General features: G+C 33.2%; 1 protein-coding gene and 1 long non-coding RNA gene across 2 annotated transcripts in view; one reads left to right on the forward strand and one right to left on the reverse strand.

Annotated features, from left to right (window-relative positions):
- The window catches only part of LOC126781726 (uncharacterized), a 69,015-nt gene extending 62,083 nt beyond the window's left edge, over window positions 1-6,932 (reverse strand). Inside the window, exon 1 of the mRNA XM_050506725.1 lies at window positions 6,737-6,932. Within this exon, the coding sequence (XP_050362682.1) occupies window positions 6,737-6,809 (73 nt within the window). The 5' untranslated portion in view covers window positions 6,810-6,932. The remainder of the gene's footprint in view (window positions 1-6,736) is intronic.
- LOC126781777 (uncharacterized) overlaps window positions 1-12,730 on the forward strand; it is a 453,341-nt gene that overhangs the window by 283,082 nt on the left and 157,529 nt on the right. The gene's annotated exons all lie outside the window — the stretch shown is intronic.

Below are 12,730 nucleotides of genomic sequence, written 5' to 3' on the forward strand. Positions count from 1 at the left end.
GCTTTGTGCAAGCCCGTCTGGGTAGGTACCACTCCTTCATCAGATATTCTACCGCAAAACAGCAGTACTTGTTATTTTTGTGTTCCGGTTTGAAGGATGAGTGGGCCAGTATAATAACAGGCACAAGGGACATAACATCTTAGTTCCCAAGATTGGTGGCGCATTGGCGATGTAAGCGATGGTTAACATTTTTTACAATGCCATTGTCTATGGGCGTTGGTGACCACTTACCATCAGGTACCTCATATGCTCGTCCACCTAGTATAGGTGCTATGAACATGTAAAATAAAAAATGTATTTTAAATAATTTGTTATTTTTACTAAATCAATAACGATTTATCAAATCTTAGTATCAAGAAAGGCTTAACAGTATAAAAATAACATACGGGAATTACTTCTATTCGATAATTTAAATGAATTTGTGCCACCAACATTTTTTTAAATGTTGTTTGAAAGAAAAGTTATGCAGTAATAAAGAGGCAATTGCTTTATATTCGAAGTAAAAAAGGGTTGGAACTACAACCGGCTTGATGATCGCGTTATCGAATATACACGATCTTAAGCTTAGTTTATTGACATTTCTTTCTTTTGTATTATGTATAATCCACTGGCTTATTGTAATAAGGTTTTATATTTCAAATCAATTACCGAACATAATATACAGTACAGTAAAAGTAACAGCCTGTTAATGTCCCACTGCTGGGCTAAGGCCTCCTCTCCCTTTTGAGGAGAAGGTTTGGAGCTTATTCCACCACGCTGCTCCAATGCGGGTTGGTAGAATACACATGTGGCAGAATTTCAATGAAATTAGACACATGCAGGTTTCCTCACGATGTTTTCCTTCACTGTTAAGCACGAGATGAATTATAAACACAAATTAAGCACATGAAAATTCAGTGGTGCTTACCCGGGTTTGAACCCACGATCATCGGTTAAGTTTCACGCGTTCTTACCACTAGGCCATCTCGGCTTTTTAACATAATATAATCAGGCCTATCTAGTATAAGTTCGTAATAAAAAACTCAGATAAGATCAACTCTGCTCTACTATATTTCTTGCATCGTCAATGTCTATTAGCGGTGGTGACCACTTAATATAAGGCGGCCTATTTGCTCGTTCGCCTATCTATAATATAAATAAAATTAAGAGCATTTTGATTTTACATTTAATACAAAAATACCTAAGACTCGACATGCATTGTAATGCCATATTATTTTACCAAATTTGTTATGATACTACTCGCGTGCCACCTGTTGTGCATTGATGACACTATGCCAGAAATATTCACGACAGTGCCAACAGAATTTATTCAAAGTTTCGACTCAGATGAACAATGCGTGAACGCATAAAACACGAAAAAAGTAGCTTTTTTTTTGTAAGCAAAAACTATTTGCTCGCTTACTTTATACATACTTTTTCCAAAGAACCTTTATTTAAACGTTGGGTTGAAACGTTGTATAGTTTTTCATTGGCAGGACAACTATAAAACGTTTCAACCCAGTCGATTAAAAAAGCATTTTATATTGAAGAAGTCGAGTCGATGGAAATATAAAGACACTACTACATATATATACAACACATATGTGCGAATCTATTGACTATTCCATTACTTATGATAATATTTATTTTGTTGGACCTTATCTTTAAAACTTGTTTAAGGGGTCATTAGGTAAGCAATGCCTGCTTGCTGTGACTTTTTTTGAATGAAAAATCAATCATGACAGAACGATATCAACCAATGTTTAACTGTATATCAATTAAACAACAATTATAAATAAGGCTAGCAGATACTACCTTAAGGTAAGACGATTTATATATTAAAAATTGACAAGCAGATGTTGCTCGGTCATTGGAAAAAATAACGTACGCCGGAAGTTAAATGTAATTATGCGCGCAAGGCACATTGCAACTTATCGTAGCGTATCACGGATGGCAGCTTATGAGCACTGCTAATGAATATTAAAATGCTAACGTCCTGGCTAAGAGGTGATTCATAAAAATGTTTATTTTTCTATGATAATAAATGAACTGGTTAATATCAATTCTTTAAGATAAGCGAGACAAAAAATATACCCGAATATGTATATGTATAATATGTGTGAACCTTGGAAATAAAACGATCACCCAGAATATTTCTTTAACATACTGAAAATTAAATTTAATTAAATAAATAAATGCTTCAATATTAAAAAATAATTTGATTATGTTTTCATACTTAAGTTTCATATATCTATTTAAATTAATTTATCGTTGTCAGGTCTAGAGACTGAACAGGTGGATCTAAACAAAAGAAAACCTATAGGTTTAAATTATAGCAATTGACACTACGTTTCCATGTGTTTTATGGTTCTAATCGTGCTTGGCGGTTAGGTAAGTATCGTGAGGAAACCTGCATATGTCTTATTAAATTCTGTCACATGTGTATCAAACACACTTTAGAGCAATGGATGGAATAAATTTGAGCCTTCTTCAAGAGGAGAGACGCCTTCGCTCAACAGTGCGACGTTAACATTATGTTACTTTTTTTCTATAACTTTATCGTACTTTAACCATCGTTACTAATATTATAAATGAGAAAGTGAGTGTATTTATTTGTTTGTTACGCTTACACGACATAACTACCCAATCGATCATAGTTAAATTTTGCATACACACTGTCACGGGTACAGAAATTACACTTATCTCTTACTTTCATTTTTTTTATAGAATAGGAAGGCGGACGAGCATCAACTATGGGTATGTGGTCTCTAACGCCCATAGACATTGGCATTGTAAGAATTAACCATCGATTACATCACCAATGCGCCACCAACCTTGGGAACTAAGATGTTATGTCCCTTGTGCCTGTAATTACAATGGCTCACTCACCCTTCAAACTGGAACACAACAATACCAGGTACTGCTGTTTTGCTGTAGAATATCTTATGAGTGGGTGGTACCTACCCAGATGAGCTTGCACAAAGCCCTACCACCAGTAAACACATGGTTAGAACGCGTGTGAAAGTAAGGGACAATCGCGGGCTGAGACTAGTAGAAAATATCTCAAATCATTTCAGAATTCTTACTACATTTTCATAAATATTAATTAATTTAACAGTTGTTTGTTCCATCCGTTCCATTCCGTTGTTCCAGAACCATAACGAATATAGAGGTATGTCACAGTGTAGCCGTTGGTACTTGGCGTGATTCCGGATCCCAAATACGGTCCAGTGTAAACCAATAAATATTATGTAGGCAAGGTATATTGGTATCATACTCCAAGTTTAATTTATAATAATTACATAAAAATAATATTATCAAAATAAAAATCGCTCTAAAAACGCTTATAATATTTTTACTAACATACAAAGTCAGCACAGAACCTACAAAAAAAAAAACCATAATTATAACACATTAAATACATTAAATATACCGTTGCTAAGTACGTAACCTAAATGATTTACAGATAGCGTAAGCATAAAGTAACTTTACAAAGTTTAGACAGTGCCAAATTTATAATAAGGGTCGTTTTATCTATTGTTCATACACGGTACTGTTTGTTGTCTCGTTGTCACAAACTTGTGTTTTAGGCCCCGCTTTATACTTGACATTTATACGTTGAAAGCGTAATGAGTTGATGGAAATAAATTTAAATTAATTTTCTCATACGTTTACTATATGTCGTTTCATTGGTAAAGTTAAACTAAACGTAATCGCCGTTAATGTCCAACTGTTGGGTAAATTCCTACTTTCCTTTTAAGATGGTATCGAAACAATTACACCAATCCGCGCGAGCTTTACCACCATTGATCGATTCGTACCACTATTGAGCCACTTTTTATGGATGTTCATTTAGTTAGAAAAAATCTTTATTACTATTTCATTAATACATGTATATATATATATATATATATATGTATAAACATACATTTATCTTAATACATGTATAAGAGAAATTAGTATGCTTGTTGACCATTAAGTATCGGTAGACGCACTGAAAGAGTATGTTTAAGTTAGTAATGTAAAAAGGCCTACCTACCTAAACAAAATTTTAATTTACACCGATGTCAATTCTAAGGTGTGTGTAAGAGCATACGTGAACAAAATATTCGTATTTATGTTTTAATTCGAAGGACGAATAAGTGTAACCGTTGACTTAGCTTTACATTTATTTAATAAAGTCTATTTTGATTTATTAGAACACATTTACTTAAAAACTTATTCTTCGCTATTGTACTGGTTTTGACTCAAAATTAATTATGCCTGTACTAGTATAATTGAAACCAAAACTACCTCATACCGAGTTTTAAAGGATCGATAAAACTCTTTTAGATAAACTTAATCCATACGTATTTACTATATAATACAAATATTATTCGCTTAAAATTTACAATCCTGTATCGAAAACAGATTAATCTTTAATGAAAACGGAGTCGATTTAGTACCTTAGGGTTAAGCTGAAATAATCACAATATTGTTACATAAATTTACACTTAAATAATAAAAGAGCATATTATATATTCTACGTAAAAGCAAACAAAATGCGTATGAGAAATTCCACGAATATATATTAGATTCAAACGCCAGACAGAAACTAAGTAAAAAACTTCCTTTTCGCGGCTGTTTTTTTATCACATTCGTACTCCATAGGCGATTATATATTGTAGAATTACGAAGAGATAGGTACGAACATCTTTGTATTTATTAGTAAATTTATTTTCTAAAAAGAGACAGAATTCGAGTCTTTCACTTTTAATGTAATCATTATCAAAAGCTGTAATATGCATACTATGAATATTATAGTCAAGGCCACATAAAATATAAAGTGCTTTTAGAAACGTTCACTTTGTAAAATTATTCGAATTTTTAGCTTACAAAAAAAAACATTTCTTTCTTAAGTATTTTAATATTATAAATTTAACATATATTAATATCTAAAACTTCATTTTTTAAAGGTAAGTAATATATCAAATTACGTGGTTTTATCTTTATTTTACTCTTAAAAATAAAGACATTATAAATTGACTTATGTATATCTGTGGAAGTATTTACATGGAATGAACCAAAGAGTTTTTATACATTTAACAGATATATGTCATATCTTGTGGTTTTTCCTGCATGGAAGATTAAGACTACCTCCAATTGTAGTAAAATGTTAGACATCCAGAAAATCAAGAGTATAAAAGCTTCTTAAAACTAGTTATTTATTAACCAATATAAATGACTTATAATAAGTATTTAATTAGAACTATTCACAACGAGGATTATATAAAGTAAATATATACAAAACAAAATTAATATTACTTTTATTTCAGTACAAGTTACGCTATGAACTTGAACGACATATATGTACAAATCATTCAAAAATGGTTTGTAATATTCTAGAAGTATAAAAATTTATATGATTATAAGGTTATTACGTTCGCTATACTACCTTTAAATACAAAACACTGCCTTTTAGCCCTTTGGTTATTGGAAAAATGACTTTCATCACAGGTTAAAGATATTGCTTAAGGAAACTTAGGAATTTAAGTATTGTCTTGAAAACAATCATTTGTTTTATCGATTTTAAAATACAAGAGACATGGAAAGGAAATGAAAAAAGCAATTAATGTTTTTGCTTTCGTTATAAATACAAAGAGTACTTTTAATTAGGACTTAATAAGGACTTGGTACATTTTAATAGATTTGTATGTCTTTAATAGGATTACAAGTATACACTTGCCTTTATTATTTAATCCTTTGATAAAATATTTTGATATTATGGAGATTTAATTTTTAATTACATATTATATTATATTTTAAATTATCTAGGTTTTGTTTGCGTTAAAAATATAAGCGCAAATTTTTATGTCTTTATTAAAATGACTGGCAAGAAAAGGGTTTTCGAAAAAAAACGATTACATTTTTCATATCGATCGTAATCCCTTCTTTTTGACGGCTCTTTGTAAGGGTTTGTCTAAAGAGACATTTTATCTGTAATCCCGGAGCTTAAACTCATTTTATTACGAGCATTGAAATTGATAAAAATACGTATTATGAATATTTTTATTTTCGTTAATTTTGTTTTTTACGCGACGTGAAATGTACACTATTTCATTTTATTTTTAATTGAATTTAGTAGTTAGTAAAAAAGAATATAACGTTACTATCATACTGAACACATGCATTAATAATAAAACTATGTAGAGCCTTTGTAGAGGAATTATTTTTGAGATATCATATTTAAGGTCACTTAAAATAATTCTTAATAATATATGCATAAAAAATTATCATCGGTTTGGTTCAGCGATCAATCATTCGAGAGTCTATCGCTGTGTTTAAGTAGAGCACCTACGAACTGAACTTTTTTAAGACTGTCATCATCTTAATTGTAATAGACGTATTTTCATATTTTAAATTTACCTTTAAATTTTGCACACTGAATATCAGTCAATATATAATTTATTTAAATATCGCATTATTAACTTATTTGAGTATTTCAATTAGAAATTACAACCATGTTAAATATTTTAATTAATTAAATCATTTAATCACATCCGCGGTTAATTAAAATCGGTTAAACAAATTTTCAAATAAGAATACTATTTTAATTTAAAGTATGTTGAGTGAAAAAAATAAAAAGAACAATGACCGTTTACGATTACAGACGGGAACAACAATATATGATACCTCACAGGAAATAGGCAACCGTTGAAATCAACAGACCACAACACATCCCTTTCGAGTCCAATTTGACCCTTATAACTTAACTTACCGTTAAAACAGGTTAACAGCCACACGAACACCGCGCACAGATGCGTAAAGCGTTTATCTTTACGCCGCACCATTTTAACGTAATCATTGAACCACCATGCCACTAGAACCTCACTATCAAACGTGACGTAACATAAAGTTCGTCGTATTATATTCAGGCCTCGTCAGCGTATGAGACATCCGTTCACGGCAGCGACCGGCGTTCGACTGAAGCTACCAAAGCGAAGGTTCTCCGGAGGGGGCAGGGTATCAAATGTTTTGTATCACGACACAGCTATTTACCCCGAGTGTCGAAACCACGTGTCCGTCTTAGTCGATTTTCATCCCATTAAAAGTTAGCTTTTCATTTGTTATCATTGCTTAAGCGTCGCCATATGTGCTTGATTGGCTTCTAGTAGCCTGCAATAAACGTTTCTTTCAATGAATTATTTAGGAATTTGATTATGATTAATTTCTTTGAAAAGAATCTCGAAGTTCATCAACATTTATTATTTAAATTATATAAAAATACTACTCGTAAATAAATATTAAAGATCATATCAATATGAATCAAATTAAAATTTATTATTTTTAGTAATGATGTTGTCTTGCCACATAATTAATATTAAGACGTTTTTGTAATTTCTCATCGTTTAAATAATGATGTAGCTGCTGGATCAATTCAATTAAAAGTATATTTTTAGATCATAATATTATGGACTATGGAGTGGAAGTTTCATTATCATTAAACATATTGGTTATAACGTTTCAATTGGGTTACTCGCCACTATCGTCGTGCTAAAAAAATATTTTATTCGGCTTTTACGACACCAACGGGTCAAAATAGTATAGTCCTGTTTTATTATAGAACTACATAACTAACTAATGTTAATTTATATAATATATAATACTAGCTTTCCGCCCCTGCTTTACATGGATATAATAACGGTCTACATAAGATGTTTATATTGAATGACAAACATAATCAAAAAAAAAATCAAAATCAACAGCCAATCGTTGTCCACTGCTGAACATAGGCCTCTCCCAAGGTGCGCCAAAGCTCCCTGTCCTCCGCCTTCCGCATCCAGTTGGTGCCCGCCACCTTCTTAAGATCGTCGGTCCACCTGGCTGGAGGGCGCCCTACGCTGCGCTTGCCGATTCGCGGTCTCTACTCTAGGACTCGTCTGCTCCAACGGCCATCGGTCCTACGACATACGTGACCAGCCCACTGCCACTTCAGCCTGCTAATTTTGCAAGCTATGTCGGTGACCACGGTTCTTTTCCGGATAATCTCATTTCTGATCTTATCCTTCAAAGATACTCCGAGCATAGCTCGCCCCATAGCAGGCTGAGCGACTTTGAATTTGTGGACTAGTTCCGCAGTTAGTGTCCACGTTTCGGCACCGTATGTCATGGCAGGTAAGACGCATTGGTTGAAGACTTTCGTCTTCAAACATTGCGGTATAGACGACTTGAGGACTTGACGAAGGTTGCCAAATGCTGCCCATCCTAAGCGAATTCTTCGATCGGCTTCCTCCTCGAAGTTGTTCCTACCGACTTGTATTATCTGTCTTAGGTAGGTATATTCACTATTACTATTGGATTGCCTTCGTCTTACAGTCCTGGATGTGGACAGTCATTGTAGCGGCGTTGTACAGACATCTCAGTACCTCGATATATCTCCAATCGATATGACATCTCACACATATATATTACAACATAAATTAACATTAATTTAAATTCTTTAAAATGATTAAAAATATTTAAAACAAGCGATATCGAGTATTTCCTTAGTATATTAAAATCAGTTCGTATTCATTTATACATAATATATACTTACATTTTTACATTCACATTAAAAGGACAAGTCTTGCTGACATGGTGAAATCTCAAGAACCCAGATAGAATACAAGTATACACAAAGATACGAAGCAAAAAACATGAACGGACGATTTTATAACGATAATGTCGCGAATACTGAAACTCGTATTAAAGTTGTCGACGATAGAAGTTTCTGCGCCATGTTAGGCCCGAGATATCGAGAATCTCAAAGCCAAGTGAAGCTCCAAAAACTTTGAGGTTTACTACTTACTCGATTTGTAAACTTTTATATACCACGGCGTTCCCTATAGTCAGTTCTGGGACTTGCTTTCCTGTGACTCATTTTTATATTTACATATTATGGAAGAGGAAAACAGGCGTTTCACATAACGAACTTGATGTTTGTGCGATCGTTAAATTTAACGGTCTTTTTTATTTAGTTAATACATAAAATTTATTTACATAAATATAGTTTATCATTATCATTCTATCATTATTTAAAATTCAAATTAGCTTCCTTTACGCACTAAAAAGACACTCGATTCCAGTAATAATTCAGTCTTATTAACTGTTATTGTATTCGTTATTTACTTTGGAAATATAATTATAGAATAAGCATGACCCGCATAGTAAAGCATATACTCATTGTGCCTGTACACAGAAGCAGGCTGTATTGAATATAAGCATTACACCAGTATTGATACTTAGCAATAGAATAATTGATGAGTGGGTGGGTGGTACCCACCCAGACCCACTGCCGCTTCATAAAGCCACTGGGAAAATATTATTTAGACTTATGCACATTGTACGATTCTAATGAATAGTTAAAGTAGCCTCGTAGTAGTGATATCATATATCAAAACAAATTGAATGATAATAACTCCAACGCCCGACCCGAACTTCATTGATTATCATTATAAATTCAAATTTTAAAGTTGATAATATTTTGATGTGTTAATCAACTGTTATCAAAATATTAATAATTAAAGTTTTCGGTAATACATAAAGTGTGTTTGTTTTGTATTCAGTTGAATGATAAACCAAACAACATTGTAATAAAGTGCATATTAAATACAATTTGGCTGATTTACTACCTCTCGCGTTACGTCACGTGGTTGGTGCGATATTTAAATAAAGCTTGTAAAAAAGTATGATAGAGTGAATTTTGAGAATGGATATTATTTAATAATTTTAAAATTGAATAAAGCTTTCAAGCACACGTAATAAATAACATATTTTTAGGGTTCTGTATGTCTGTTTAAAGAACAAAAGGCATAAATTATAACTTGACTTAAACTACTATTAAAAATTATGAATTTAATCAACGAAGTTAGAAATGTGGTACGAACTGGTGGTAGGGCTTTGTGCAAGCTCGTCTGGGTAGGTACCACCCACTCATCAGATATTCTACCGCAAAACAGCAATACTTGATATTGTTGTGTTCCGGTTTGAAGGGTGAGTGAGCCAGTGTAATTACAGGCACAAGGGACATAAAATCTTAGTTCCCAAGGTTGGTGGCGCATTGGATATGTAAGCGATGGTTGACATTTCTTACAATGCCAATGTCTAAGAGCGTTGGTGACCACTTACCATCAGGTGGCCCATATGCTCGTCCGCCTTCCTTTTCTATAAAAAAAAAAAAAAAAATGTGTTACTCGTGCACGAAACTCAATCATGGTTTTAGAAGGGTAATGAACGAATTCGATATTTCGGCTTAATTGGCAATTAAAAAAAATGAGCATATTAAAGGACTCGCTATGGGAAATCAGTACATTACAGAATCCTAAGTAAATTCTCATGAAAATCAGAATATTAGGTACGGAACTTCACACGAGTTCGAATTTCACTTCATGTACTTTATGTTTTATATGGAAATAATTGTAATCGGTCTGACGTGAACATCCGTTTTGATCAACATTTTATGTTACCAGAGCTCTCTGCCTTTTTCAGAAGGCTGTTTCTCTGTGTGTAGATGAGTATTTGTTCGTGAATTTTGACATTTTATATACATATAGGGAAGAAATTAATGTATCGACTTCATAAAAATTATCTCCAACGAACACTTAAAAAGAAAATTGTAAATAGTTTTTTTTTTTTGTTTTTATAAAATAGGCGGACAGACAAATTGGCCAACTATTGGTAAGTGGTAAAAAATATTAACCGTTCCTTACAACGCCAATGCGCCAACAACCTTGGGAACTAAAATAGTATATAAATTGTGCCTGTAGTTACACTGGCTCACTCACCCTTCAAACAGGAACACAGCAAATACTAAGTATTGCTGCCTGGCGGTTAAATATGAAATGAGTGGTCGGTACCTACCCAAACGGGCTAGACAAAACCTAGACTGAGTGGCGCATTGGCGATGTAAGCAATGGTTAACATTTCTTACAGTGCCAATGTCTATGGGCAATGGTGAACACTTACCATCAGATGGCCCATATGCTCGTCCGCTTTATAACTACCTACCTATTCTATAAAAAAAATATATGCACCACACAAGTCCCATTAAATAATTTTGTTGTTGTATCGTGAGCAAGAATACACCCATGTTAAATTTTGTTTTATATATACGGTGAGTATGGTATTCACGTAAGAAATATCGATTTTATTGTGCGTCATACATACATATGCTATATACGGCGTAATACATTAATGCCTATATACGTCTTACGAAAACATTTTGTTTAAAATATCTTATTTATAAATCAAAACTCATTTTGTCTTAAATATGCTTTGCCTGAGTCCGTATTTCCTGATAGCTACAATGTTGGTGTCTTCAAATCCAGAGTAAACAGGTTTCTTATAGGTAAGCGTGCTACATCCTAGACCGTGTCGATGCTTAACATCAGGCAAGTCAACGGTCAAACGCTGGCCTATAAATAATAAAAAAAAATCACAACAACCTACAGACACAGTTAATTTTAAATAGTTTTAAAGAGATTTATTTTAAATGTGTGCCGTGTCTGATAGATTTATGGTATGTTTTGAAAAATATGTTCCTCAAATGGTAGTCCCATTTAAATAGAAATGTAATATCGAAGTACATTCAATTAATATCGCTACAGAAGTGCCTTTCTAGTGTTTCGTGTAATATAAATCAAATAACAGCTTCACCGACGCAGGAGACACTGTTTCCTTTTGGAAATCGCTCGTGATATTGGCCGGAAACCTTTTATTGCTCTATAACTTAATGGGGGTCTAACAATAATTCACTCGCACATATAAATGCCTCACATGCCATTAGCCGTGTCTTATGTGTATGAACAGGAAACTTTCATTCGAGTGACCGTAATAAAATCGTATCTATTACAAGGAGCTCATTTTTATTCGAGTTCTGTAGTTCAGAAACTCGTGCTGTAAAGTCAAGTGTGTTTCACAGTGCGTATGTTGTTGTTAAATGTTACCTCAAGTGTTATAAGAAAGGGAAAATAAATTAATTTGTTTTCTATTTATTAAAATAATAGAAAGAATTGTGTCGGTGATTTCGGATATTATAGTGCACAAGTGTGTGCGCAAGCACAGGTGCACTCTCTATTCCCTAGCTCTCATAATCCGATGGACGACAATGTGACACGACCGGAAAGAGTTCAAACGCAGGACCAACGACTTTACGTGCTTTCCAAGGCACGGGTGTGTACAAACTTGCAACTTCCAAACTCCAAGCAGCTACTGAGAATTTTCTGACAGAAAAACCCAATAACTTTTTATTGGCCCGACCTGGGAATTGAACCCAGGCAAAACCTCCTGGACTTACATCTAGCCACTAGACCATCTTCTATTTAAACAAATTAAAACTAATCTTATTAATTATTGTATTCGTAGATTCGCTGTATCCCATAAATTAAAGGGGTGCCACGCCATGTTTCGGTTAGGTACCCAGTACCCTCCAATATTGCTTAGTGGCTATGAGTTATGAGATTACAAGACTTAACCAGATTCCAGAATTTAACTTCTTCAATTCGTCTCCTGTCTTCATCATCAGATTAGCCCCGTGGTCCAAAAATATTGTAATTTCATCCAAATTATATATATACATATAATCGTAATTGCAAAGTTTCATATCAAGCGACAATAAGAATTACGTTAAATTTAATTCCTAAATTTGTTAACATTCTGACTTTGCTATAAATATAAATACAAGTTGTACCATAAAACTATGATATTAAAATCTCCAAGTAGAACAACAGTAATT

Source organism: Nymphalis io, chromosome 4 (assembly GCF_905147045.1).
Source record: "Nymphalis io chromosome 4, ilAglIoxx1.1, whole genome shotgun sequence".
Taxonomy (NCBI): domain Eukaryota; kingdom Metazoa; phylum Arthropoda; class Insecta; order Lepidoptera; family Nymphalidae; genus Nymphalis; species Nymphalis io.